Source organism: Heloderma suspectum, chromosome Z (assembly GCF_057233095.1).
Source record: "Heloderma suspectum isolate Gila_16-S chromosome Z, 16-S_ref, whole genome shotgun sequence".
Lineage (NCBI taxonomy): Eukaryota > Metazoa > Chordata > Lepidosauria > Squamata > Helodermatidae > Heloderma > Heloderma suspectum.
In genome coordinates, this window is record NC_139476.1 from 709,079 (window position 1) to 735,951 (window position 26,873).

Consider the following 26,873-nt stretch of genomic DNA (forward strand, 5'->3'; position numbering starts at 1 on the left):
CGGCACCAGTGGAAGCAGTGGAGCTGTGGAACTGTTTCCAGGTACTTGAGGATGAGAATGGAGGGCAGCCTGCAGAGGAAGAATTACAGGGGACCCTGCAGGAGATCGAGCAAGAAGCTGAAGGTCAGTCAAGCAGAGGCGATGAAACCAGAGCCTACAGCTACAAGAAGAGAAGAGTGGTAGTAGTGGGAGACTCCTTGCTGCGTGGGATCGAGACCCAAGTATGTCGTGAAGACCCGTGGACTCGCCGGGTATGCTGTCTCCCGGGAGGACAGATTAGAGACGTGACTGAAAGGTTGCCTGCACTCATAAAGCCCACTGACAGGTATCCCTTTCTTCTCACCCATGTGGGAACAAATGATACCGTCAAGCGGAGCAACGAAGAAATCATGTCAGACTCTGAAGCTTTGGGAAGGAAACTCAAGAACTTTGGAGCCCAGATAGTTTTCTCATCCATCCTTCTGGTAGAAGAGGGATAGAAAGGGAAAGGAAAATACTCCGGGTGAATGACTGGCTAGGAAGGTGGTGCCGACAAGAGAGATTTGGATTCTGGGACCACGGCCTATACTTCCTGGAAGATGGGCTGTTGGCAAGGGATGGGTTGCACCTCACGAAGGATGGGAAGAATGTGTTTGGCCACAGGATGAAGAAGTTTATCAGGAGGGCTTTAAACTGAATGCTATGGGGAAGGGATACGAAAAGTTGGGGGTAAGAATGGACGAAGGCTCATGCACTGCAATGGAGAGAACAGCTCTAATAGCGCCCAATAACAGTCTTCAGAAACATGTAGGAAGAAAGCCAGACCATGAAGCACATGGTCTTTGATGTCTATATACTAATGCCCACAGTATGGGAAACAAACAGAACAAACTTGAACCATTAATACAGGAGGGAAATTATGACTTCTTAGGTGTAACTGAGACTTGGTGGGATGACACCCATCACTGGAATACAGCAAGTGAAGGATATAACCTGTTCAAAAAGAACAGAAGGAACAGAAGGGGAGGTCGGGTTGCACTGCATGTGAAAAATACATATCTCTGCACAGAAATACAGGAGGATGAGCTTGGTAGCCCCATCGAGAGCATCTGGGTTAAAATAAATGCAGCAAAGAATAAAAGGAACATGGTGATCTGAGTCTACTACCAGCCAACCAATCAAGGAGAAGATGAGGATGAAACTTTCGAAAAGCAAATAGCTAATGTTTCAAGGAAGCATGATGTAGTAGTAATGGGAGATTTCAATTTCCCCGATATTTGTTGGGAGACAAATTCTGCCAAACATGGCCCCTCCAGGAAATTCCTGACTTGTGTGGCGGATAACGTCCTCAACATAGTAAGAAGCAGAGACATCACCTTGCCGACAAAAGTCCGTCTAATCAAAGCTATGGTTTTCCCAGTAGTAACGTATGGCTGTGAGAGCTGGACTATAAGGAAGGCTGAGCGCTGAAGAATTGATGCTTTCGAACTGTGGTGCTGGAGAAGACTCTTACGAGTCCCCTGGACTGCAAGGAGGTCAGATCAGTCCATCCTCAAGGAAATCAACCCTGAGTGCTCATTGGAAGGACAGATACTGAAGCTCAAATATTTTGGCCACCTAATGTGAAGAGAAAACTCCCTGGAAAAGACCCTGATGCTGGGAAAGACTGAAGGCAAAAGGAGAAGGGGGCGGCAGAGGATGAGACGGCTGGATAGCATCACCGATGCAATGAATATGAACTTGAGCACGCTCCGGGAGAGAGCGCAGGACAGGAAGGCCTGGCGTGCCGTGGTCCACGGGGTCACGAAGAGTCGGACACAACTGAACGACTGAACAACAACAACAACAGAACGTAGAGGAAGGAACTAGAGGATTGGCTATCCTTGACTTGATCCTAACCAACAGAGATGACTTAGTGGGTAGTAAAGTAGCAGTTACAGGAACTCTGGGGGAAAGCGAGCATGTTATACTTGAGTTCTTGGTTCTATGGGAAGCAAAAGCTGAGTGTAGCCAGACGCGTACCCTGGTTTTTAGGAAAGCTGATTTTAATAAACTCAGAACATGGGTAAGGTCCCATGGCAAGTGACTCTAACGAGAAAAGGAGTCCAAGATGGGTGGGAGTTTTTAAAAAAGGGAAATTCTCAAGGCACAATTACAAACAATTCCAACAAGAAAAGAAGGTGGAAGACAACAGAAGAAGCGAATGTGGCTTCACAAAAAGCTTAGAGATGACCTGAAAACAAATAAGGACAAATATAGGAAGTGGAAAGAAGGCCAAGTAACAAAGGAAGAGTACAGGCAGGTAGCACAGAATTGCAGGGATGGTGTCAGGAAGGCTAAAGCTGAGAGTGAGCTGACGTTAGTGAGGGATGCTAAAAGCAACAAAAAAGCTTTTTTCAGCTACATGCAAAGTAAAGGACAGAGGAAAGAAACGGTGGTTCAGCTATTAAATAAGGATGGCAAAATGATAACAGATGACAAAGAAAAGGCAGAGGTGCTCAATTCCTACTTTGGCTCTGTCTTCTCCCAAAAGAGGGTCTATGACCCCCCTGGCAAAGGCAAAGTACAAGCTGAAGGGGCAGGATTGCAGCTTGAGATCGATAGGCATACGGTCAAGGAACACCTAATTACTTTGAATGAGTTCAAATCTCCAGGGCCAGATGAACTGCATCCTAGAGTAATAAAGGACCTGGCAGAAGAACTCTCAGAACTGCTGTCTATTCTCTTTGAGAAATCATGGAGGACGGGGGAAGTGCCAGATGACTGGAGGAGGGCTAATGGTGTCCCTACCTTCAAAAAGGGCAAAAAGGAAGAACCTGGGAACTACAGACTAGTCAGTCAGACATCAATCCCTGGGAAAATTCTGGAGCAGATGATAAAGCAATCCATCTGGAAGCACCTTGAAAACAATGCAGCGATGACTCGAAGCCAACATGGATTTGTCAAGAACAAATCCTGTCAGACAAATCTGATCTCATTTTTTGATCAAGTCACCTCCCTTGTGGACTGTGGGAATGCTGTAGACATCATATACCTCAACTTCAGCAAAGCTTGATAAAGTGCCCCATGATCTCCTGATGAGCAAACTAGCTCAAAGTGGGCTAGATGAAACAACGATCCGGTGGATCCACAGTTGGCTACAGAATCGGACTCGGAGTACTTATCAATAGTATGTTCTCTGAGGAGGTGCAGGAAATGCTAATCAGATTTGCAAGTGACACAAAATTGGGCGGGATACAGAAACAAAATTCAAAGTGACCTTGATTGACTGGAGCGCTGGGCAGAAAACAACAGAATGACATTTAATAGGGACAAATGCCAAGTTCTGCACCTAGGACAAAGAAACCAAAGGCACAGTTACAAGATGGGGGATACGTGGCTCAACCACACTACAAGCCAGAAGGATCTTGGAATTGTTGTCGATCACAAGCTGAATATGAGCCAACAATGGGATGTGGCTGCAAAAAAGGCAAATACTCTTTTGGGCTGCATTAATAGAAGCATAGCTTCCAAATCCCGGGAAGTCTTAGTTCCCCTCTACTCAGCACTGGTTCGGCCTCATCTGGAGTACTATGTCCAGTTCTGGGCACCGCACTTTAAGAAGGATGCAGACAAACTGGAGAGGGTTCAGAGGAGGGCAACAAAGATGATCATGGGACTGGAAACAAAGCCCTATGAGGAGAGACTGAAAGAACTGGGCATGTTGAGCCTTGGGAAGACATAGGGGAGATAGGATAGTGCTCTTCAAGTACTTGAAAGGTTGTCCCAGAGAGGAAGGCCAGGATCTCTTCTCCGTCATCCCAGAATGCAGGATACGGAATAATGGGCTCAATTGACAGGAAGCCAGATTCTGACTCAACATCAGGAAAAACTTCCTGTTAGATCAATATGACACTGGAGCCAATTCCCTAGGGAGGTGGTGGGCTCTCCCACCCTGGAGGCGTTCAAGACGAGGCTGGACAGCCGTCTGTCAGGGATGCTCTGACTTGGATTCCTGCACTGAGCAGGGGGTTGGACTCGATGGCCTTGTAGGCCCCTTCCAACCCTACTATTCTATGATTCCATGAAAACGTTTCAGTGTGGTGCGTCTCAACTCACCTGTGTACTCCAGCTCCACGGCCGCCAAAGCCTCCAGGGTGCTTTCATAAGAGACGTTGTGCTGCTCCAGGGCTCCCACCATGTCATATACTCGCTTGGTACTCTCAATGAGCTCAGCGGTCGCGCATTTGATCTGCGAAGCTGTCAGGTCCCACCGGAGGCGGTTGGCCAAGCAGGGGGGAGCCTGGCTCTCCATGACACTATCTGGACAGGTAAGACCAGAAATTAGGCACCTTGGCAAAGTTAATCCGGAGAAGCAGGGAAAACACACACCTCTCCCACAATTGTTCTCCAGGCAGGCAGGCATGATTTCATTTCAATTGATTTCATTTCAGTGGGGCTTCAGGCCGGAGCATGGGACAGAAACGGCCTTGGTCGCCTTGGTGGATGATATGAGGAGGGCCCTGGATAGGGGTGAATGATCTGTCCTTGTTCTCCTTGACCTCAGAGGCTTTTGATACCATCGACCACATTATCCTCCTGGACCGCCTGGAGGTTTTGGGCACTGGAGACACCGTATTGCAGTGGTTCCGGTCCTTCCTCTCCGGCAGGTACCAGAGGGTAGCACTGGGAGAGGAGGTTTTGGACCCGTGGCCACTCACTTGTGGGGTGCCACAGGGTTCCATCCTCTCCTCGATGCTATTTAACATCTATGTGAAGCCGCTGGGGCTATCATCAGGAGGTTTGGGGTGCAGTGTCATCAATATGCGGATGACACGCAGCTCTACCTCTCGTTCAAATCTTCAACAAGGTTGGCCGTAGAATCCCTGTCCAAATATCTGGAGACGGTGAGTGGCTGGATGGGGAGCAATAAGCTGAAGCTGAACTCTGACAAGACCAAGGCACTTCTGGTGGGAGACAAGAGGAAGCTGGGGGATGTTGACCTGGTGTTGAATGGTGTACGGCTACCCTTGAAAGACCAGGTCCGCAGCCTGGGGGTCATTTTGGACTCCCAGCTGTCCATGGAGGCTCAGGTGTCAGCTGTGAGCCGGACAGCGCTGCATTAACTCCATCTGATACAGCAGCTGCGCCCCTGCCTTCCTGATCATCTGCTCCCATCGGTAGTACTTGCCCTGGTCTCCTCTTGCCTAAACTACTGTAATGTGCTCTACATGGGGTTACCCTTGAAGACGGTTCGGAAGCGGCAGCTGGTGCAGAACACGGCAGCTCGCCTGATTAAAGGCAGCCGCCGGCAAGATCACATCACTCCAGTACTGAAGGAGTTGCACTGGTTACCAGTTGTTTTCCGGGCCAAATTCAAGGTGTTGGTTTTGACCTTTAAACCGTATATGGTTCTGGCCCAGCCTATCTCAAGGAGCGCCTCCAGCAACACTAGACCAGCCGCTTAACAAGATCAGCCTCGGATGGCCTTCTCTCTGTCCCATCAGCCAGGACAGCTAGACTGGTGGGGATGAGGGAGACAGCCTTCTCTGTGGTGGCCCCCATTCTGTGGAACTCCCTCCCTAGGGAACTCTGCCATGCCCCCTCTTTAATGAGCTTCCGCCACCCATTAAAAACGTGGTTGTTCGCGCAGGCATTTGGGATGGGTTAGGGTATTTTAGAAAATGTTTTTACTGTAGAATTTTATTGTTTTAAACTGTTTTATTATATAATTTCTACATCGCCCAGAGTGGCTGGGTGACCAGCCAGGTGGGCCGTTAATAAATTTAATAAATAAAATAACAAACGAAGTATCTCAAAGATGAGAGTCCCCTTTCCCGACAGAACAGTCTATCCTAATCTGCCCAGAGAACATTCTTCATTGGGTAGACAAGAAATGTAATGGGTATGTAATAAATAAAGTAAGTAAAATCTGGTGCCTGAGTTAACTGACCTCAGTTCTCACCTACTGCTAGGAAAACAGCAACGCCAGGGAGCCTATACAGGGTTAGACTCTGGGTTGATCTGGCGCGTTTATAGTCCGCTGAGCCTGGCGGCAGTGGCAGCAGCTCTGTTTTCAGGCAGGATTCTTTCCTAGCCCTCCCTGGAGATGCTGCCGGGATCAAACTAAGGACCTTCTCCGCGCAAAGCAGGGGCTCTAGCGCTGAACTTCTCAAAATAAGCTGAGATTCCAGTCCTCATGGATCTGAATAAAGGGCTCATTTAAACTGGAAAGTGCCTCCGACCAGGTCAGATTATCACTCCATCTAGCCCAGTGCTGCGGACACAGACAGGCAGCAGCAGCTCTGCAGGGATCCAGGCAGGCCTCTTTCCTAGCCGCCCCGGAGACGATGCCGGGGACGGAACCGGGGGCTTTCCGCACGCAAAGCGGGGCCTCCGCCACAGAGCTGTTCACTGCAGCGTGCACAACAAAGGCCGGACCCCGCTCCCCAATAAAAGCAGCAATACGATTGCAGCCGGCAGCCCAAAAACAGGATTACGAGAAGGCCCACAGAGGCGGAGAAGGACAGGCTCGGGGCAAGCTCGGAGGCGGGCAAGAGCAGGGCTGGGGGCTCCAGGGGCCTGAAGCAGCTCCCCCCGCCCCGGGAGCTCCTTCCAGAAGCGGGCCCGCGGCCGAAAGGGTCCGCCGGAAGCGCCGTGCTGGGTCAGGCCGGAGCCTCGCGTCCGGCCTTCTGCCCCACCGTGGCGGCCAGCTGCCCCGCGTGCGCCACAAGCAGGGCATGAGCGCAGCAGCACCCCGCCCCTCTCCCCAGCACCCCGCCTCGGGAGCGGGGGCGCCCCGGCTCGCCCGGGCACCTCCCCGCGCCGCCCGCCTCCCGAGGCTCCCCGGGCAAAGGCGCCGCGGACTCCCGCTCCGGGCCAGCCCGCGAGGACTAGCGCCTTGGCTCGGCGGGAGGGCGGCGGCTTCGCGCGCCAGGGCCCACGGCCCGCAGGCCCGCCGGGCAGGGGAGTCCGGGCAGCCGGGGCCAGCCGCGCAGGCGGAAGCTCCACAGGTCCGGCTCCCTCCCGCTCCGGAAGGGGCAGAGGCCCGCCAGCGCCACGCGCCTGGCCGGGGAGCCGCGGCGGCTGGCGCTGCGCAATGAATGAAACGCACGGCCACACCCCCAGCGCCCCTCCCCACAGGTGCTCTCTCAAGGGCCCTCGAAGGGCACCTTCGCGGCGCCGCGCTCCTCTTCTCCTTCGCTTCCGCCCCCCAACTCCTGGCCAACGGGAGCCGGAAGTGTTGCTCGGCCGGCACGACGCCCGCAGCCCCTCTGGCCGCAGGACAGGAGGCGGCGGGGCGGGATCACGTCGCTCGCCTTTGGCTCCTCCTTCCTCTCCCACAATGCCTTGCGCCTCCGCAGCGGCGACTGGCCCGTCTTCCGCCCTCAACTGGAATTCGGCCAGAGCTGCTGCAGGCAGCCGAGTGCTGGACTTGGGCTGGGGAGGGTCAGGAGGGGCGACTGAAGGAGGCTGACCTTTCCTCTGCGGGGGGAGGGCGCACCTCTGCCTGGAAACGAGAACCGCCCTCAGCTCCCGCCTCTGGCTTGCAATGACAACGGGGCGTTACCTTGCGGGGCTGTGCAACGCCTGCTACAGCTAACACCCCAAAACGAGGTCCTCTTCATCGTAGGGGGCTGGAATGCCAAAGTAGGAAGTCCAGAAATCACCGGGGTGACAGGCAGGCATGGCCTCGGTGTACAAAACGAAGCAGGACAAAGGCTAATAGAGTTTTGCCAGGAGAACACGCTGATCGCAGCAAACACGCTTTTCCAACAGCACAAGAGGCGACTCTACACAGGGACATCACCAGATGGTCAATATCGAAACCAGACTGATTATGTCCTTTGCAGCCAAAGATGGAGAAGCTCTATACAGTCAGTCAAAACAAGACCTGGAGCTGACTGTGGCTCAGATCATGAGCTTCTTGTTGCAAAATTTCGGCTTAAATTGAAGAACATAGGGAAAACCACTAAACCGTTCAGGTATGACCTAAATCATATCCCTTATGAATATACAGTGGAGGTGAGGAATAGATTTCAGGGATTAGACCTGATAGACAGAGTGCCTGAGGAACTATGGACAGAGGTCCGTAACGTTGTTCAGGAGGCAGCAACTCAATCCATCCCAAAGAAAAAGAAGTGCAAGAAAGCAAAGTGGCTGTTGGAGAAGGCTTTACAAGTAGCTGAGGAAAGAAGGGCAGCGAAAAGCAAGGGAGAAAGGGGAAGATATATCCAACTGCATGCAGAGTTCCAGAGAATAGCAAGGAGAGACAAGAAGGCCTTCTTAAATGAACAATGCAAAGAAATCGAGGAAAACAACAGAATGGGAAAGACTAGAGATCTCTTCAAGAAAATCGGAGATCTCAAGGGAACGTTTTGTGCAAAGACGGGCATGATAAAGGACAAAGAAGGCAGGGACCCTACAGAAGCAGATGAGATTAAGAAGAGGTGGCAAGAATACACAGAAGAACTATACAGGAAAGATCTGAATGTCCCTGATAGCCATGAGAGTGCGGTCACTGAACTTGAGCCGGACATCCTATAGAGTGAAGTCAAGTGGGCCTTAGGAAGCATTACTAACAACAAAGCTAGCAGAGATGACAGTATTCCAGCTGAGCTATTTAAGATCCTAAAAGATGATGCTGTTAAAGTGCTGCACTCAATATGCCAACAAATTTGGGACGCTCAGCAGTGGCCACAAGACTGGAAAAGGGCAGTTTACATTCCAATTCCGAAGAAGGGCAATGCCAAAGAGTGTTCAAACTACCGTACAATTGGGCTCATTTCACATGCCAGCAAGGTGATGCTCAAAATCCTACAAGCTAGGCTTCAGCAGTATGCGAACCGAGAACTACCGGAAGTACAAGCTGGGTTTAGAAGAGGCAGAGGAAATACAGATCAAATCGCCAACATTCGCTGCATCATGGAGAAAGCAAGAGAATTCCAGAAAAACGTCTATTTTTGCTTCATTGAATACACTAAAGCCTTTGATTGTGTGGATCACAACAAACTGTGGCAAATTCTGAAAGAGATGGGAGTACCAGACCACCTTACCTGTCTCCTGAGAAACCTGTACGAGGGTCAAGAAGCAACAGTAAGAACCAGACATGGAACAACCGAGTGGTTCAAAATTGGGAAAGGAGTACAAGGCTTCATATTGTCGCCCTGCTTATTTAACTTATATGCAGAGTACATCATGAGAAACGCCGGGTTGGATGAATCACAGGTCGGAATTAAGATTGCCGGGAGAATAATCAACAACCTCCGATATGCAGACGATACCACCCTAATGGCAGAAAGCGAAGAGGATCTAAAGAGCCTCCTGTTGAGGGTGAAAGTGGAGAGTGCAAAAGCTGGTTTGAAACTCAACATTAAAAAAAACGAAGATCATGGCATCTGGCCCCATCACTTCCTGGCATATGGAAGGGGAAGAAATGGAAGCAGTGACAGATTTTATTTTCTTGGGCTCCAAGATCACCGCAGATGGTGACTGTAGCCATGAAATTAAAAGACGCTTGCTCCTTGGGAGGAAAGCTATGGCAAACCTAGACAGCATAGTAAGAAGCAGAGACATCACCTTGCCCACAAAGGTCCGCATAATCAAAGCTATGGTTTTCCCAGTAGCAACGTATGGCTGTGAGAGCTGGACTATAAGGAAGGCTGAGCGCCGAAGAATTGATGCTTTCGAACTGTGGTGCTGGAGAAGACTCTTACGAGTCCCCTGGACTGCAAGGAGGTCAAATCAGTCCATCCTCAAGGAAATCAACCCTGAGTGCTCATTAGAAGGACAGATACTGAAGCCGAAGCTCAAATATTTTGGCCACCTAATGCGAAGAGAAAATTCTCTGGAAAAGACCCTGATGCTGGGAAAGACTGAAGGCAAAAGGAGAAGGGGACGGCAGAGGATGAGATGGCTGGATAGCATCACCGATGCAATGAATATGGACTTGAGCACGCTCCGGGAGACATTGCAGGACAGGAAGGCCTGGCGTGTTATGGTCCATGGGGTCACGAAGAGTCGGACACGACTGAACAACACTGCAGGGGTGTCGAAAGCCAGTGTTTCTCAGCTACAGCATCCCCCCTCCCCCTGCATCTGCAATATGGGGTCAATGGATTGTGTTTGCCTGGGGGTTTATTGGCATGAGCAAGCCTATTTTCAAAAATATGTCTAAGAGCTTCCACAACTAATAAATCACACTTCTTACACGATATATAAGTCCTGAGTCAGGAAGAGCAAGAACCCCTTGTTTGGGGAGAAGACTTGCTGCCCAATCTGAGATTTCTCCATATATATACATATATAATTTGCGCCTTCCCATTCCACTCATTGAACCCGGGAATAACCTACTCAGAGAATATGTGTCTCTCTATTTTTCATATCTCTGTGGAAGGGAGGATGGAAGGCGGAGATAGCGTCACGTATTCCCAGCGCGTGCGCCTTCGGGAGCTTCGGCGCATGCGCTGTTGAGAGCGAGGAGGGGGCGGGGCGTGAGAGAACTGAGACTTGGACGTCGATGACTGGCGGAACCTGTCCCGGCGCGCAGGCGTAGTAGAGCGGCCGGAGGGGCAGCCCCATTGCGGCTGCGCAGTTGAAACGGAGCCCAGAGAACAAGGCAAGGGGGCCTTGGCCGCGCATGCGCATACGGGAGATCGGTGGCTGCTGCGCTGGTGGGGGGGCGTCGGAGCGCTGGTGAGTGGGGAAAGGGCAGGGGGCGGGGTGGGGCAGAGAGGGAGCCCCCTCCCCAGAGGGGAGGGGAGGGGAGCCGAGCCCCTCTCCCAACCCCAGGACATTCTGGGGGATTTAGGTTCCTGGGCTTTACCTGTTGGGTTTCTGCCTGGCTCTTCCCCTCCTTGAAGAGAGGGGGAAGGGGCGGCTCCTGTAAGGTATCCTAGGTCATGGGGCGGGTTGTGGTGGGCCCGGACTGTATCTGTTGCTTTTCTGCCTCTCCTGCCTCCCCCTTCCATGAAGAGAGAAGGAGCTGCCCCTCCCCCACCCACCCCAATGCATTATGGGGGATTTTGGAGGGGAGGGTAGTCCGAGGGCTGGACCTGTTGGGCTTCTGTCTGCCTCTTTCTCCCCTTCCCTTCAGCCTCCTTGAAGGTCTTCTGGGCTATTCTCTGTGTGAATCTCTAGGGCTGCACCTGTTGGATCTCTGCCTCCTGGGTAATTGAGTGTGTGCATGTGGATTTCTGCCCTCTTAAGTATGTGTGTATCTCTTCCTCTCCTGGACTGTACCTGTTGGATTTCTGCTTGTTTTATTTTCCTTTCCCTCACTCTACTCTGGGAAGAAAGGAAAGGAGGAACTGCCCCTCCCTTTCTTCCAAAACATTCTGGGTTGTTTTGATGTGGGGCCCTTATTGGGGGGGGAGGGTTGTCCCTTTTTTTCCTAAGGAAATAATGAAGCGGCAGAGAGGGTATTGCTGTAACATACATTCAAATTAAGCAGATGCAGATGCCTCCACCTCCATGGAGGTGGAGGGAGGGTGAGAGAAGGAGGTTTGCCTATTGGATTTCTGCCTGCCCAGAAGCCAATACACTCCCCCGTCCCATCGCTCCAAAGACCCAATTGTCACCTTTCCATGCTATTTCCCAACAACTGGGATCCCTTGCTCAACAAAAACCCCACTCAAGATACAGGGTGGGCTGTAAATGTGACATTTCTCCTACCCATTATTATTATTATTAGGTTTATAATTTAGACTCAGGAGTTTTCTGAGCTAAGCAACGGAGTCTCAGATAACATCCCGTCTCAGATCCCTGTATGAGAAGGCTGAGGACCCTCCTCTCACAGGACCACCCTCCTTGTGCGTGGGTAGAGGGGGCTCCTTGGCCACTGCTGTGCCTGGTCCCTGGCCAGGGTCATCCTCCCTCCCTCCTTTGAGCAAGAATGTTCATTTATTGATGCAGTAAATGATGCTATGGTGGCTAGGGAATGCTGGGAGATGTAGGACTTTTTCTGTCTAAACATGCACCCTTAATTTCTTTTGTGGGTGAGGACTAGAACCATCCTGTCTCCCAGAGTCACGTCAACATTGAGAAGCACTTTTCAGTGTCCTTGTCCTCATTGAGGGGTGTGACTTGTGCCTGGGCTGTACCACCTCAGGCAGCAGGAGAGGCCCGTGTGCCTGAATGCCTCTCCACACAAGTAAGCATGTTTCTCACACGTAGCAACCTAGCTTGTCAGGGAGCAGGCCTGGCTAGGACCCTCCTTCTCTCCTTGCTAGTTTTCAACACACAGTGAATTACAAATGCAGGAAATGTGGATGTCCTTCCAGCATCCTCCTTGAACCCGTCACTTCTGGATTCTGCTCGCCATCCAGACCTGTGCTCAGAAACCTGGAATAATATACTGTCTTGTTTCCAACCTGCGAGTTGTGCCAGCTGCCCTGACAGCGATGGCAAAAATCCGGCAAAGGTTTCTCAAGACTCCGCAAACAACTTCACAAGCGGATTTCTGCATTTGCTTGTGCCATCCTGTGATCTAGATCGTGCAGATTTACATCTGTGGTGGAGGCAGGACACACAGGGTGGATCCTGTCTTGGGGTGGAGGCTGGATTGGATGGATCCTGGCATGCTGGTGCGATGTCCCGTGGGAACTTCACGCCAAGGAGAGGAGTTTTGCAGCTGCTCAGGGGCACAAAGCTGGAGGGCTCCCCTGCCTCGCCATCCCTGGAATTGTCGGTTCAGGGAGCGTGTTGGGGCTGTGCATCCCAGCCCCACGCCCGCTGGGATTTGGCATCCTTAGGCATAGGTATACAAAGGCACAGACCAGTAGGGATCCGGAAGGAATGGGGGGTTTAATAGAACGTGGATGCTCCCAGAAGGAGGCACTGTGCGGCATAAAAATACACTTCTATAGCGGTGATATTATAACGTTTGGCTATTATAACGTTTGATCTCTGAAGCGAAGACACACTTGGGGACAAAACAGCACAGTGAAACAGCATTCATCCCAGTCCGTCTGCTGCATGTGCAAAGTCATCTTGCTGAGGAACAGGCATCCGAGCATGTGCAAAGTTCTTCCGTGCCATGGCTGTACAGCTGCAGCTGACTCCATGCTGCTGTGGGATGGAGGAGAGGGAGGACTTCTGGGTTGGAGGGCGAGGGCTGGTGTTTCAGCAGCCATGCCGAAGCCAAGCAACTCGGTGTGGCTGATGCGTGGCTTTGTGGGAGCCCTGCCGGCTGCAGCCAAGATCTCTCAGGAGGAAAGAAAGTGGCCCAGGCCTGCTGCGGTCCAGCGGCTCAGTTCTTCGGTCTTGCCCCCCCCCCCAGTCCTTCCAAAGGGAAACGGAGCAACCTTGGAGTGTGGGAAAGGCCTAATCGGAGTTGTCCCCTGAGCTGTTTGGAGTAGGAGTAGGCAGGATGGGTGTGGCAGCTTAGGCAGAAAAGTGACTTTTCTTGCTTAGGGGTGGTGGCGTTCGTGTCCTCTAAACTTCCCTTTCTCATCACCCCTAATGGGATCATTATCTTTTGTTTCCCCTCTCTGCTTCCTTTTTTAAAATTATTAATTAAGAGAAGTAGTGGCAAGGGGTCCCCTGGAGGACAAAATGGCAGACAAGAAACGCTTGGCTTTCTCCATCATCCAGTTTCTCCAGGATCAGCTGCAAAATGGAGGCCTCTCTCCGGACGCCCAGGAGAGCTTGGAAGGTCAGTTGGGGGTGCCAATGGGAGGGGTCCGTGTGGGTGGAACCTGGGGGTCGCCGCCACCCCCCCCCCCCGATCTTCCGCATGCATCAAACACAGGGCTGAGTGACCTGGTGCTCTCCAGCTATGTGGCACTGGTGAGGGAGGATGTCTTGGGTGGTCTCCTCTTTCCCTGCTACCTTGAAAGTAAAGACAAACGCACATTGGTTGCTCTTGCAGCAGAATGGCTAAGCACCCCCACAGGTCTTGCAGGGCTGAGCACTGTGCAAGGGGCAGGGGGGAGCCAGCTGCCATGAGTTGCTCGGGACATGAGCAAAGGAAGCCGTGTTAACCAGACTCCTTGGTCCCATCTTCTTCAGTCGCCATCCAGTGCCTCGAGACGGCCTTTGGGGTGTCCATGGAAGACAGAGGCCTGGCCTTGTCACAGACTCTTCCAGAGATCTTTGAAGCTGCGGCAGCAAAGGTGGGTGCCTGCAGGCGGAACCTGGGGGGATTCCCTTCCCTTCCCCCTGAACCAGCAGGCGGAAGAAGTGGACTCTGTTGCTTCACATGGCAGCTTCAAATGTCCCTGCACCTGTCAGCCCTTTGTTCAGAACCCAGAGGACTGGAATCTTGCTTTACTTTAGGTGAAGGGGCGTAGCTCAGTGGTAGAGCTCCCATTTTGCATGCAGAAGGTCCTAGGTTTGTTTCTTTATTTTGTTTATTACATTTTTATACCGCCCAATAGCCAAAGCTGTCTGGGTGGTTCACCACAATTAAAACACAAAGCAATAAAATGCAAATGATAAAATACAGTATAAAAGTTTAAAACTTCAGTATAAAAATAAGCAAACAGAAGCTAGCAGGAGTGCAAAACTTTAAAATGCAATACCAGATAAAAACAACCTGAAAAACTAAAACACCTGGGAGAATCAAAAGGGCCTCACCTGGTACCGAAATGAGCACAGTGTAGGTGCCAGGCGATGCTCTCTGGGAAGCTCATTCCACAACTGGGGTGCTACAGCAGAAAAGGCCCTCTTCTTAGTAGCCTCTTCTTAGTCCCCAGCTTCTCCAGATAGGGCAGGGAAAGACCCATCTCTCCTTGAAACCCTGGATCTGCCAGTCAGGGTAGAGAAGAATGAACTAAATGAGCTTATGGTCTGAGTCAGGATATGGTAGATTCCTGGTGGGGGGAGAAGTATCAGGTGAGGACCCCAGGTGTCGTTCCAGGCAGAGTTAGTCTTCAGGGCTTGAAGCTGCATTCTCCTTGCTGCTGACCCAGCTCCACCAGGGGTTGCAGCATCTGGAAAAGTCTGTGAGAAGTGCTCCCTCCACAACACACCCGCGTATGCCTGGCAGTTTGCAGAACTTGCCACACTCCAGTCACAAGCCATGGTCGTGCATTTCTCTCTCTTCCCATGCCGTCAGGAGCCACTGCAGAGCACGCCAGCGTCTGAGCCAGTCACCCCCTCGGAAGAAGACACCGCTGAAGCGGAGAGACTGAAAGCTGAAGGTAAGTGCCCAGGTTCCTCTTCCAAGTGGATGGCTGAGACTTGTCTCCTGCTGCTTCTTCCCTTCCGGCTCTATGGTTCCCCTTCAGAACATAAGAAGAGCCCTTCTGGATCAGACCCAGGGTCCATCTAGTCCAGCATTCTGTTCACACAGTGGCCGACTAGCTGTTGACCAGGAACCCACAAGCAGGGCATGAGTGCAACAGCACCCTCCCGCCCATGTTCCCCAGCAACTGGTGCACCTAGGCTCACTGCCTCTGGTACTGGAGGGAACACAGAGCCATCAGGACTAGTAGTACAGGACTTCCAGGAGTTAGAAGAGGGATAGAAAGGGAACGAAAAATACTCCGGGTGAATGACTGGCTACGAAGGTGGTGCCGACGAGAGAGATTTGGATTCTGGGACCACGAACCATACTTCCTGGAAGATGGGCTGTCGGCAAGGGACGGGTTGCACCTCACAAAGGATGGGAAGAATGTGTTTGGCCACAGCATGAAGAACTTCATCAGGAGGGCTTTAAACTGAATCCTACGGGGGAGGGAGATGTAATGTTGGGGGTAACAATGGATGTAGGCGCATGCACTGCAACCGAGAGAGCAGCTCTGATAGCGCCCAATAATAGTCTTCAGACACAGGTAGGAAGAAAGCCAGACTATGAAGCACATGGTCTTCGATGTCTATATACTAATGCCCACAGTATGGGAAACAAACAGAACGAACTTGAACTCTTAATACAAGAGGGAAATTATGACCTGATAGGTATAACTGAGACTTGGTGGGATGAATCTCATGACTGGAATACAGCAATTGAAGGATATAACTTGTTCAAAAAGAACAGGAGGAACAGAAAGGGAGGTGGGGTTGCACTGTATGTGAAAGATACATATCTCTGCACAGAAATACAGGAGGATGAGCTTGGTAGCCCCATCGAGAGCATCTGGATCAAAATAAATGGAGCAAAGAGTAAAAGGAACCTGGTGGTCGGAGTCTACTACCGGCCACCCAATCAAGGAGAAGCCAAGGATGAAACTTTTGAAAAGCAAATAGCCAATGTTTTAAGGAAGCATGATGTAGTAGTAATGGGGGACTTCAATTTCCCCGATATTTGTTGGGAGACAAATTCTGCAAAACATGGCCCCTCCAGGAAATTCCTGACTTGTGTGGCGGATAACTTCCTCCTACAGAAAGTAGAGGAAGGAACTAGAGGATCGGCTATCCTTGACTTGATCCTAACCAACAGAGATGACTTAGTGGATAAAGTAGCAGTTACAGGAACTCTGGGGGAAAGCGACCATGTTGTACTTGAGTTCTTGGTTCTAAGGGAAGCAAAAGCCGAGTGTACTCAAACGCGTACCCTGGATTTTAGGAAAGCTGATTTTAATAAACTCAGAACAATGATCAGTAAGGTCCCATGGCAAGCAATGCTAGCGAGAAAAGGAGTCCAAGATGGGTGGGAACTTTTAAAAAAGGAAATTCTCAAGGCACAATCACAAACAATTCCAATAAGAAGAAAAGGTGGAAGACAACAGAAGAAGCCAATGTGGCTTCACAAAAAGCTTAGGGATGACCTGAAAACAAAAAAGGACACATATAGGAAGCGGAAAGAAGGCCAAGTAACAAAGGAAGAGTACAGGCAGGTAGCACAGAATTGCAGGGATGGCGTCAGGAAGGCTAAAGCGGAGAACGAGGTGAGGTTAGCGAGGGATGCTAAAAACAACAAAAAGGCTTTCTTCAGCTACGTGCATAGTAAAAGGCAGAGGAAAGAAATGGTTGTTCAGCTATTAAATAAGGATGGCAAAATGATAACAGATGACAAAGAAAAGGCAGAGGTGCTCAATTCCTACTTTGGCTCAGTCTTCTCCCAAAAGAGGGTCTATGACCCCCCTGGCAAAGGCGAAGTACAGGCTGAAGGGGCAGGATTGCAGCTTGAGATCGACAGGCATATGGTCAAGGAACACCTCATTACTTTGAATGAGTTCAAATCTCCAGGGCCAGATGAACTGCATCCTAGAGTCATAAAGGAACTGGCAGAAGAGCTCTCAGAACCGCTGTCTATTCTCTTTGAGAAATCATGGAGGACCGGGGAAGTGCCAGATGACTGGAGGAGGGCTAACGTTGTCCCTATCTTCAAAAAGGGTAAAAAGGAGGAACCTGGGAACTACAGACCAGTCAGTCTGACATCAATCCCTGGGAAAATTCTGGAGCAGATCATAAAGCAATCCATCTGGAAGCACCTTGACAACAATGCAGTGATTACTCGAAGCCAACATGGATTTGTCAAAAACAAGTCCTGCCAGACAAATCTGATCTCATTTTTTGATCAAGTCACCTCCCTTGTAGACCGTGGGAATGCTGTAGACATCATATACCTCGACTTCAGCAAAGCTTTCGACAAAGTGCCCCATGATATCCTGATGAGCAAACTAGCTCGAAGTGGGCTAGATGAAACAACGATCATGTGGATCCACAGTTGGCTACAGAATCGGACTCAAAGAGTGCTTATCAATGGGACCTTCTCAAGCTGGGGAGAGGTAACGAGTGGGGTACCGCAGGGCTCAGTCCTGGGCCCAGTGCTCTTCAATATTTTTATTAATGACTTGGAGGAGGAGGTGCAGGGAATGCTGATCAAATTTGCAGATGACACAAAATTGGGAGGGATAGCTAATACTTTGGAAGACAGAAACAAAATTCAAAGTGATCTGGATAGACTGGAGTGCTGGGCAGAAAACAACAGAATGGCATTTAATAGGGACAAATGCCAAGTTCTGCACCTAGGAAAAAGAAACCAAATGCACAGTTACAAGATGGGGGATACGTGGCTCAACCACACTACGAGCGAGAAGGATCTTGGAATTGTCGTCGATCACAAGCTGAATATGAGCCAACAATGTGATGTGGCTGCAAAAAAGGCAAATGCTATTTTGGGCTGCATTCATAGAAGCATCGCTTCCAAATCCCGGGAAGTACTAGTTCCCCTCTACTCAGCACTGGTTAGGCCTCATCTGGAGTACTGTGTCCAGTTCTGGGCACCACACTTTAAGAAGGATGCAGACAAGCTGGAGAGGGTTCAAAGGAGGGCAACAAAGATGATCAGGGGACTGGAAACAAAGCCCTATGAAGAGAGACTGAAAGAACTGGGCATGTTTAGCCTTGAGAAGAGAAGACTGAGGGGAGATATGATAGCGCTCTTCAAGTACTTGAAAGGTTGTCACAGAGAAGAAGGCCAGGATCTCTTCTTGATTATCCCAGAGTGCAGGACACGGAATAATGGGCTCAAGTTACAGGAAGCCAGATTCCGACTGAACATCAGGAAAAACTTCCTGAGTGTCAGAGCAATACGGCAATGGAACCAATTACCTGGGGAGGTGGTGGGCTCTCCCACACTGGAGGCCTTCAAGACGAGGCTGGACAGCCATTTGTCAGGGATGCTCTGACTTGGATTCCTGCATTGAGCAGGGGGTTGGACTCGATGGCCTTGTAGGCCCCTTCCAACCCTACTATTCTATGATTCTATGAAAGGAACCTGGTGGTCGGAGTCTACTACCGGCCACCCAATCAAGGAGAAGGCAAGGATGAAACTTTTGAAAAGCAAATAGCCAATGTTTTAAGGAAGCATGATGTAGTAGTAATGTTGTTGTTGTTCAGTCGTTCAGTTGTGTCCGACTCTTCATGACCCCATGGACCGTAGCACATCTTTTAGCCTTGTCATACGTTCCATGGGGTTTTCTTGGCAAGAATACTGGAGTGGGTTGCCATTTCCTTCTCCAGCGGACCACATTTTGTCAGAACTCTCCACCGTGACCTGTCCGTCTTGGGTGGCCCTGCACGGCATAGCTTATGGCTTCACTAAGTTACGCAAGCCCCTTCGCCACAACAAGGTAGTGATCCATGAAGGGCGTAGTAGTAATGAGGGACTTCAATTTCCCCGATATTTGTTGGGAGACAAATTCTACAAAACATGGCCCCACCAGGAAATTCCTGACTTGTGTGGCGGATAACTTCCTCCTACAGAAAGTAGAGGAAGGAACTAGAGGATCAGCTATCCTTGACTTGATCTTAACCAACAGAGATGACTTAGTGGGTAAAGTAGCAGTTGCAGGAACTCTGGGGGAAAGCGACCATGTTGTACTTGAGTTCTTCATTCTAAGGGAAGCAAAAGCCAAGTGTAGTCAAACGCATACACTGGATTTTAGGAAAGCTGATTTTAATAAACTCAGAACAATGATCAGTAAGGTCCCATGGCAAGCAACGCTAACGAGAAAAGGAGTCCAAGATGGGTGGGAGCTTTTAAAAACGGAAATTCTCAAGGCACAATCACAAACCATTCCAACAAAAAGAAAAGGTGGAAGACAACAGAAGAAGCCAATGTGGCTTCACAACAAGCTTAGGGATGACCTGAAAACAAAAAAGGACACATATAGGAAGTGGAAAGAAGGCCAAGTAACAAAGGAAGAGTACAGGCAGGTAGCACAGAATTGCAGTGATGGCGTCAAGAAGGCTAAAGCTGAAGGGGCAGGATTGCAGCTTGAGATCGATAGGCATATGGTCAAGGAACACCTAATTACTTTGAATGAGTTCAAATCTCCAGGGCCAGATGAACTGCACCCTAGAGTAAGAAAGGAACTGGCAGAAGAACTCTCAGAACCACTGTCTATTCTCTTTGAGAAATCATGGAGGACGGGGGAAGTGCCAGATGGCTGGAGGAGGGCTAACGTTGTCCCTATCTTCAAAAAGGGTAAAAAGGAGGAACCTGGGAACTACAGACCAGTCAGTCTGACATCAGTCCCTGGGAAAATTCTGGAGCAGATGATAAAGCAATCCATCTGGAAGCACCTTGAAAACAATGTCGTGATTACTCGAAGCCAACATGGATTTGTCAAGAACAAATCCTGCCAGACGACTCTGATCTCATTTTATGATCAGGTCACCTCCCGTGTGGACTTGGGAATGCTGTGGACATCATATACCTCAACTTCAGCAAAGCTTTCGACAAAGTGCCCCGTGATCTCCTGATGAGCAAACGAGCTCAAAGTGGGCTAGATGAAACAACGATCTGGTGGATCCACAGTTGGCTACAGAATCGGACTCAAAGAGTGCTTATCAGTGGGACCTTCTCAAACTGGGGAGAGGTAACGAGTGGGGTACCGCAGGGCTCAGTCCTGGGCCCAGTGCTCTTCAACATTGTTATTAATGACTTGGAGGAGGAGGTGCAGAGAATGCTGATCAAATTTGCAGATGACACAAAATTGGGCGGGATAGCTAATACTTCGGAAGACAGAAACAAAATTCAATGTGCTCTGGATAGACTGGAGCGCTGGGCAGAAAACAACAGAATGACATTTAATAGGGATAAATGCCAAGTTCTGCACCTAGGACAAAGAAACCAAATGCACAGTGACAAGATGGGGGATATGTGGCTCAAGAACACTACAAGTGAGAAGGATCTTGGAATTGTTGTCGATCACAAGCTGAATATGAGCCAACAATGGGATGTGTCTGCAAAAAAGGCAAATGCTCTTTTGGACTGCATTAATAGAAGCATAGCTTCCAAATCCCAGGAAGTGCTAGTTCCCCTCTACTCAGCACTGGTTAGGCCTCATCTGGAGTACTGTGTCCAGTTCTGGGCACCATACTTTAAGAAGGATGCAAACTGGAGAGGGTTCAGAGGAGGGCAACAGAGATGATCAGGGGACTGGAAACAAAGCCCTATGAAGAGAGACTGAAAGAACTGGGCATGTCTAGCCTTGAGAAGAGAAGACTGAGGGGAGATAGGATAGTGCTCTTCAAGTCCTTGAAAGGTTGTCCCAGAGAAGAAGGCCAGCATCTCTTCTTCATCATCCCAGAGTGCAGGACACAGAATCATGGGCTCAAGTGCCAGGAAGCCAGATTCCGTCTGAACATCAGGAAAAACATCCTGACTGTTAGAGCAATGCAACAATGGAACCCATTCCCTAGTTTGGTGGTGGGCTCTCCCACACTGGAGGCGTTCAAGACGAGGCTGGACAGCCATCTGTCAGGGATTCTCTGACTTGGATTCCTGCATTGAGCAGGGGGTCGGACTCGGATGGCCTTGTAGGCCCCTTCCAACCCTACTATTCTATGATTCTAGCCATGTATTGCCTTTTCCTCCAGGAATTTGTCTAACTCCCTTTTAAAGCCATCCAAACTTGTGGCCATCACTACTTCCTGTGGTAGAGAATTCCATAGTTTATGTGCTGTGTGAAGAAGCCCTTCCTTTCTGAATCTCCCACCAATCAGCTTCATGGGATGACCCCAGGTTCTAGTATTTTGAGAGAGGGAGAAAAATGTCTCCTTCTCCACATTCTCTACACCATGCATAATTTTGTAGACTTCTATCATGTCTCCCCTCACCCTCCTTTTTTCTGAGCTCAACAATCCCAGCTGTTGTAACCTTCTCTCACTGGGGAGATGCTCCAGCCCCTTGATCATTTTAGTTGCCCTTTTCTGCACCTTTTCCAGCTCTACACTATATTTTCTGAGGTGCGATGATGAGAACTGTACACAGTATTCCAAGCGTGGCCGCACCATAGATTTGTGCAGGGGCAGTAGGATATTGGCAGTTTTATTCTCAATTCCTTCTGTAATTATGCCTAACATGGAGTTTGCCTTCTTTACAGCAGCCGCACACTGGGTTGATATCTTCCTCGAGCTGTCCACCACAACCCCAAGATCTCTTTTCTGGTCGGTCACTGCTAGCTCAGATCCCATCAGGCTATACTTGAAGTTGGGGTTTGTTGCCTCCACGTGCGTCACTTTACACTTGCTTACATTGAACTGCATTTGCCATTTAGATGCCCATTCTCTGATTGGAGAGATCCTTTTGGAGCTCTTCACAATCTGTTTTTGTTTTAACCACCTTAAATAATTTAGTGTCATCCACAAACCTGGCCACTTCATTGCTTACTCCTAATTCCAGATCATTTATGAACAGGTTGAAAAGCATTGGTCCCAATACAGATCCCTGTGGGACCCCACTATTTACTTCCCTCCATTGGGAGAATTTACCATTTATTCCTACTCTCTGCTTTCTGTTCTTTAACCAGTTACTGATCCATGAGAGGATCTGTCCTCTTATTCCATGACTCCTAAGTTTGGTGACGGACATTGTCAGAAGCCTTTTGGAAGTGCAAGAAAACAATGTCTACCAGATCACCCCCATCTACATGTGTGTTGACACTCTCAAAGAACTTTAAAAGATTAAATCTTTTTACCTTTACGGAAGCCATGTTGATTCTTTTTCAGCAGGGATTGTCCTTCTATATGCTTACTTGTTTTATCTTTAATAATGCCTTCGAACAATTTACCAAGAACAGATGTTAAGTTAACCAGCCTGTAATTTCCTGGATCCCCCCAGATCCCTTATTGAAAATTGGTGTTACACTGGCCATCTTCCAGTCCTCTTTTATAGAGGCTGATCTTAGGGACATGTTGCATATTTTGGGTAGAAGATCAGCAATTTCATATTTGAGTTCTTTGAGAACTCTAGGCTGGGTACCATCTGGGCCTGGTGATTTATTTGCTTTCAATTTATCAATAAGGTTGAGAACGTCATCTTTTGTCACCACTATTTGCCTCAGTTCCTCAGACTCCTTTCCTGAAAACATCCGTTCAGGCACAGGTATCTGTCCTGTATCTTCTGCAGTGAAGACAGGTGAAAAGAATTCATTCAGCTTCTCTGCAGTCTCCTTGTCCTCCTTCACTACTCCTTTAACTCCATTGTCATCCAGTGGTCCAACTGCCCCCCAGCTGGTTTTCTGCTTCTGATGTATTTAAAGAATTCTTTACTGTTGGCCTTGATGTTGTTAGCGATATGCTCTTCAAAATGCTTTGTTGCGTCTCTTGTTGTCGGCTTGTATCGCCTTTGGCAAGCTTGTGTTCCCTTTTGTTTTCCTCACTTGGGCAAGACCTCTGTTTTCTGAAGGAAGCTCTCTTTCCTCTGATAGCTCCCTTACCACTGTTTGTCAGCCATGCCGGCGACCCCTTGGACTTGGTGCTGCCTTTCCTCACCTGTGGTATACATTTTAGCCGGGCTTCTATTGTTGTGGTTTTGAGTAATCTCCAAGCATTCTGAAGGATTTAATCCCCTTGGCTCCCCCTTCTAGCTTCCGTTTCACCATTCCCCTCATTTTAGAGAACTTTCCTCTTTTGAAGTCAAATGTGACTGTGTTGGACTTCCTGGGCAATTTCCCACTGAAATAGATATTAAATCTGATAGCACGGTGATCACTGTTTCCAGCTGGTTCAGCAACATTTACATCTGGTACTAGGTCCTGGGCGACACCACTTAGGATTAAATCCAAGGTCGCCTCCCCTCTGGTCGGTTCCATGACCGACTCTTCTAGGGCACAATTGTTTAGGGCATCTAGAAATTTCACCTCCTTCTCGTGGCTGGAACATGCATTTGTCCAGTCAGTGTGGGGGTAACCGAAGTTGCCCATTATTACAACACTGCCTTGTTTGGAGGCCTCCCTGATTTCATTTTCCATCTCAAGGTCACTCTGAGCATTCTGGTCTGGGGGATGATAGCACGTTCCTAGCACTAAATGAGCTTCGGAGCCTGGTATGGTCCCCCACAGTGCTTCTGTGGAAGAGCCTACCCCCTCCAGGAGTTCTCTTCCGCTCGACACTGTGCCTCTCTGACGTACAGGGCAACACCTCCCCCGGTGCGCCCTTCCCTGGCCTTCCTGAGGAGTTCATATCCAGAGATGACCGTATCCACTGGTTCTCTCCACTCCACCAGGTTTCTGCAATGCCCACTACATCCAGGTTCTCCCTTAAAACCAGGCGCTCCGACTCTCCCATTTTGGCACGGAGGCTTCTAGCATTTGCATAGAAACGCCTCTACACGGTGTCCCTCTCCAGATGCCTCTGGCGTGTGCCTCTTTTGCCATGGGACGTTGGCCCCTTTGATGAGCTCTTATGTTCTGCCACGTGCTCCTGGCCCGTTTCCTCCCCTTCTACATTCGGGCACTCAAAAGCATTTTCATCTTCATCCCTTTGGGATGATTTCGCCCAAACCGGATGCTTCCCAGCTCCTGTCGGCTTTCCCCCAGGGCTGAGTTTAAAAGCTGCTCTGCCCCCCTTTTCTGTTAGCGCCAGCAGCCTGGTTCCATTTGGGCTCAAGCGGAGCCCGCCCCTCTTGTACAGGCCCGGGTTGTCCCAAAACGTTCCCAGTGCCTAAGAAATCTGAACCCTTCCTCCCGGCACCTCCGTCTCATCCACGCACTGAGACCCCTCGGCTTCGCCTGTCCCGCTGGCCCTGCGCCTGGAGCAGGTAGCACTTCCGAGAAAGCCACCTGGGTGGCCCTGGATTTCAACACCTGCCTAGCAACCTAAGTTTGGCTTCCAGGACGTCACAGCTACATGTCCCCGCGTCATTGGTACCAACACGGTCCACGGCCACTGACTCCACCCCAGCGCTATCTGCCAGGCTACCTAGAGGGCGCGTGATATCCGCAGCCGTCGCACCAGGCAGGCAGTTCACCCTGCGGGCTACACGCCCATCACAAACCCAGCTGTCTATGTGTCTAAGGATCGCATCTCCCACTACCACAAGCCCCCCCCCCAGGAGGCCCCCCCTCAGCGGGAGAGGGTATTGCTGGAGGAGGTGGGGCAGTCGAGCATGGGGTGCCCGGCGCTCTGGAGAGCAGGAGGTCTCCTGGGCCAGCGGCTGCCCTGCCGGACCCCGGGGCGGTGGATCACGCTCACCGCTTGAGCGACTTTGCCTTTGTCGGTTCTGCCTCCCGCGTGTGTTGCGTGTCGACTGGCCCTACAAGGACGCCATGCAGTGGTAGCCGCAGGTTCCAGAGCTGGCCTGCCCAGTGGGCAGCTGTGCACTGGCATGGCTTGGCAGTGCTGGACGTGCGTTTCCTCCTCCCCTGCTTTCCGGCCCTCCCCGCTGGGAGGGTCATTCGCTCCTCAGCAGGGCTTTGAATGGGGCAGGGGGCGGAAGCTGGTGCTGATGAAGGGGAAGCAAAGACCAGGCAGCAGAAAAGAGATACTGGAAGGAACGAAGGACGAGGTGGTTAGGAGCCCCAGGTGACGTGAGAGAGGCTGAGGGCACTGGAAGAGGAGGAGGGACCGTGTTGCCAAGTGAGAAGCCGTCATAGGGCCCTCCTTGGCTGCACTGTGGTGCCGGTTGGGCAGGAGAAGCCGGAGGCACAGGAGGAGCAACTAGGATCTTGAGGAGCCCGGGGTGGGGGGAGGGGAGGCCCCGGAGTCCCCAGCAGGCCCCGGAGTCCCCAGCAGGCCCCGGAGTCCCCAGCAGGCCCCGGAGTCCCCAGCAGGCCCCGGAGTCCCCAGCAGGCCCCGGAGTCCCCAGCAGGCCCCGGAGTCCCCAGCAGGCCCCGGAGTCCCCAGCAGGCCCCGGAGTCCCCAGCAGGCCCCGGTGTCCCCAGCAGGCCCCGGTGTCCCCAGCAGGCCCCGGTCCTAAGCAGAGCGGCTGGTGTCCTCTATAACCCATTCCCTCATTTATCCTCACTAGGGAACGAGCAGATGAAAGCGGAAAACTTCGAAAGTGCCATCTTGTACTACGGAAAAGCCATCGAACTGAACCCGTCCAACGCGGTGTACTATTGCAACAGGTGAATGCTGCTTAGGGGTTGCTGTCTCCTCTTCGCCACTTGGTTCTGTGCGGAACTCCAAACACTGTCCCCGCTCTGCACAGGGGTGGAAAGAGTCTTCCCTCTTGTTTCAGCTTCTTTCCCCACGCCCGGTTTGGGGTGTCTTATTATGAAGCACCCCACCCTTCTCAAAGCAAATTTATAACCCTGCTAATAAATGGGAACCTTCAAAAAACAGCCGGCAGAAGGAAGGAGAGAAGGAAAGGAGGAGCAGGCGAGTTCCCCCTCCGCCCTGTCTTCACCTTGCAGTTTTCTAAAACAATTGAATTGCTTCTCCTGAGGCTGAATGGCTGGCAGGAAGATGTTTGGGCTCCGCCCCTTTTGCCCCTGGCCCCGCCCACCACTGGAATGTGGCCCCTGAGAGCCTCTCTGAAATAGTCCAGGGTTCGACACCCCTGTCCCTTACCATTAATTGGGATTGCATTTTGTGCCCAGTGTGGACGCTGAAGTTTAGAAGTGGATCAATAAGAAACACTTTGTGTGATGCCTCTAAGTAGTTTCTCAAATTGCTGCGCTTGCTTAATGGCTTTAAGATGCCATTGAGGGTTTTAAAAGGGGATTGGACAAATTCCTGGAGGAGGAGACAATCGGTGTTTCATGGGTCTGTGCTACCTCCAGTACCAAAGGCAGTGAGCCTATGTACACCGGTTGCTGGGGATCATGGGCGGGAGGGTGCTGTTGTGCTATGGCCTGCTTGCGGGTTCCCAGTCGACAGCTGGTTGGCCCCTGTGTGATCAGAATGCTGGACTGGGTGGGCCCTTGGCCTGATTCAGCATCAGGGCTCTTCTGTTCTTATCTCAGAACTTCCGTTCAGCAAGTGTGCGGTGTGCCTTTCATTCCCGCTGCTGAATTACAGCCCGTGAGGAGAAGCCAGGGAACTTGTGTTGAGAGTCCCTCTTTCTTTCTCTCCAGGGCTGCTGCTTACAGCAAACTCGGAAACTACGCCGGAGCAGTTAGAGACTGCGAAAGAGCCATACATATTGATCCCAAATACAGCAAAGCGTACGGCAGGATGGGGTGAGGCCTGCTGCCGCTTAACATCCGCCCACTTCAGGGATCTGAGCCCACTGTGCTGGGGTGTGGGGCTTGTGTGAAGAGACGCCATCTCATGCTCTGGGCAGACAGGTGCCA

The 26,873-nt window shown here is 50.7% G+C and overlaps 2 protein-coding genes across 15 annotated transcripts in view; one reads left to right on the forward strand and one right to left on the reverse strand.

Annotated features, from left to right (window-relative positions):
- Positions 1 to 10,940, reverse strand: part of LOC146333441 (thimet oligopeptidase-like) — a 24,373-nt gene extending 13,433 nt beyond the window's left edge. Inside the window, exons 1-2 of one of the 8 annotated variants that reach the window (XM_084825923.1) lie at positions 10,784 to 10,940; positions 4,078 to 4,281 (exon numbers count right to left, since the gene is read on the reverse strand). In XM_084825923.1, the coding sequence (XP_084682049.1) occupies positions 4,078 to 4,281; positions 10,784 to 10,928 (349 nt within the window). In that variant the 5' untranslated portion in view covers positions 10,929 to 10,940. Of the gene's footprint in view, positions 1 to 4,077; positions 4,469 to 5,911; positions 6,901 to 7,130; positions 7,235 to 7,528; positions 7,730 to 10,783 lie in introns of those variants that run through there. The other 7 variants (XM_084825925.1, XM_084825931.1, XM_084825927.1 and 4 more) reach the window with 7 other exon arrangements.
- LOC146333442 (small glutamine-rich tetratricopeptide repeat-containing protein alpha-like) overlaps positions 10,602 to 26,873 on the forward strand; it is a 26,570-nt gene continuing 10,298 nt past the window's right edge. For 2 of the 7 annotated variants that reach the window (XM_084825932.1, XM_084825938.1), the window contains exons 1-7: positions 10,602 to 10,653; positions 11,960 to 12,109; positions 13,484 to 13,612; positions 13,969 to 14,072; positions 15,017 to 15,101; positions 25,604 to 25,703; positions 26,655 to 26,759. In XM_084825932.1, coding sequence (XP_084682058.1) covers positions 12,094 to 12,109; positions 13,484 to 13,612; positions 13,969 to 14,072; positions 15,017 to 15,101; positions 25,604 to 25,703; positions 26,655 to 26,759 — 539 coding nt within the window. In that variant the 5' untranslated portion in view covers positions 10,602 to 10,653; positions 11,960 to 12,093. Of the gene's footprint in view, positions 10,654 to 11,959; positions 12,110 to 13,478; positions 13,613 to 13,968; positions 14,073 to 15,016; positions 15,102 to 25,603; positions 25,704 to 26,654; positions 26,760 to 26,873 lie in introns of all 7 variants that reach the window. The other 5 variants (XM_084825936.1, XM_084825937.1, XM_084825933.1 and 2 more) reach the window with 5 other exon arrangements.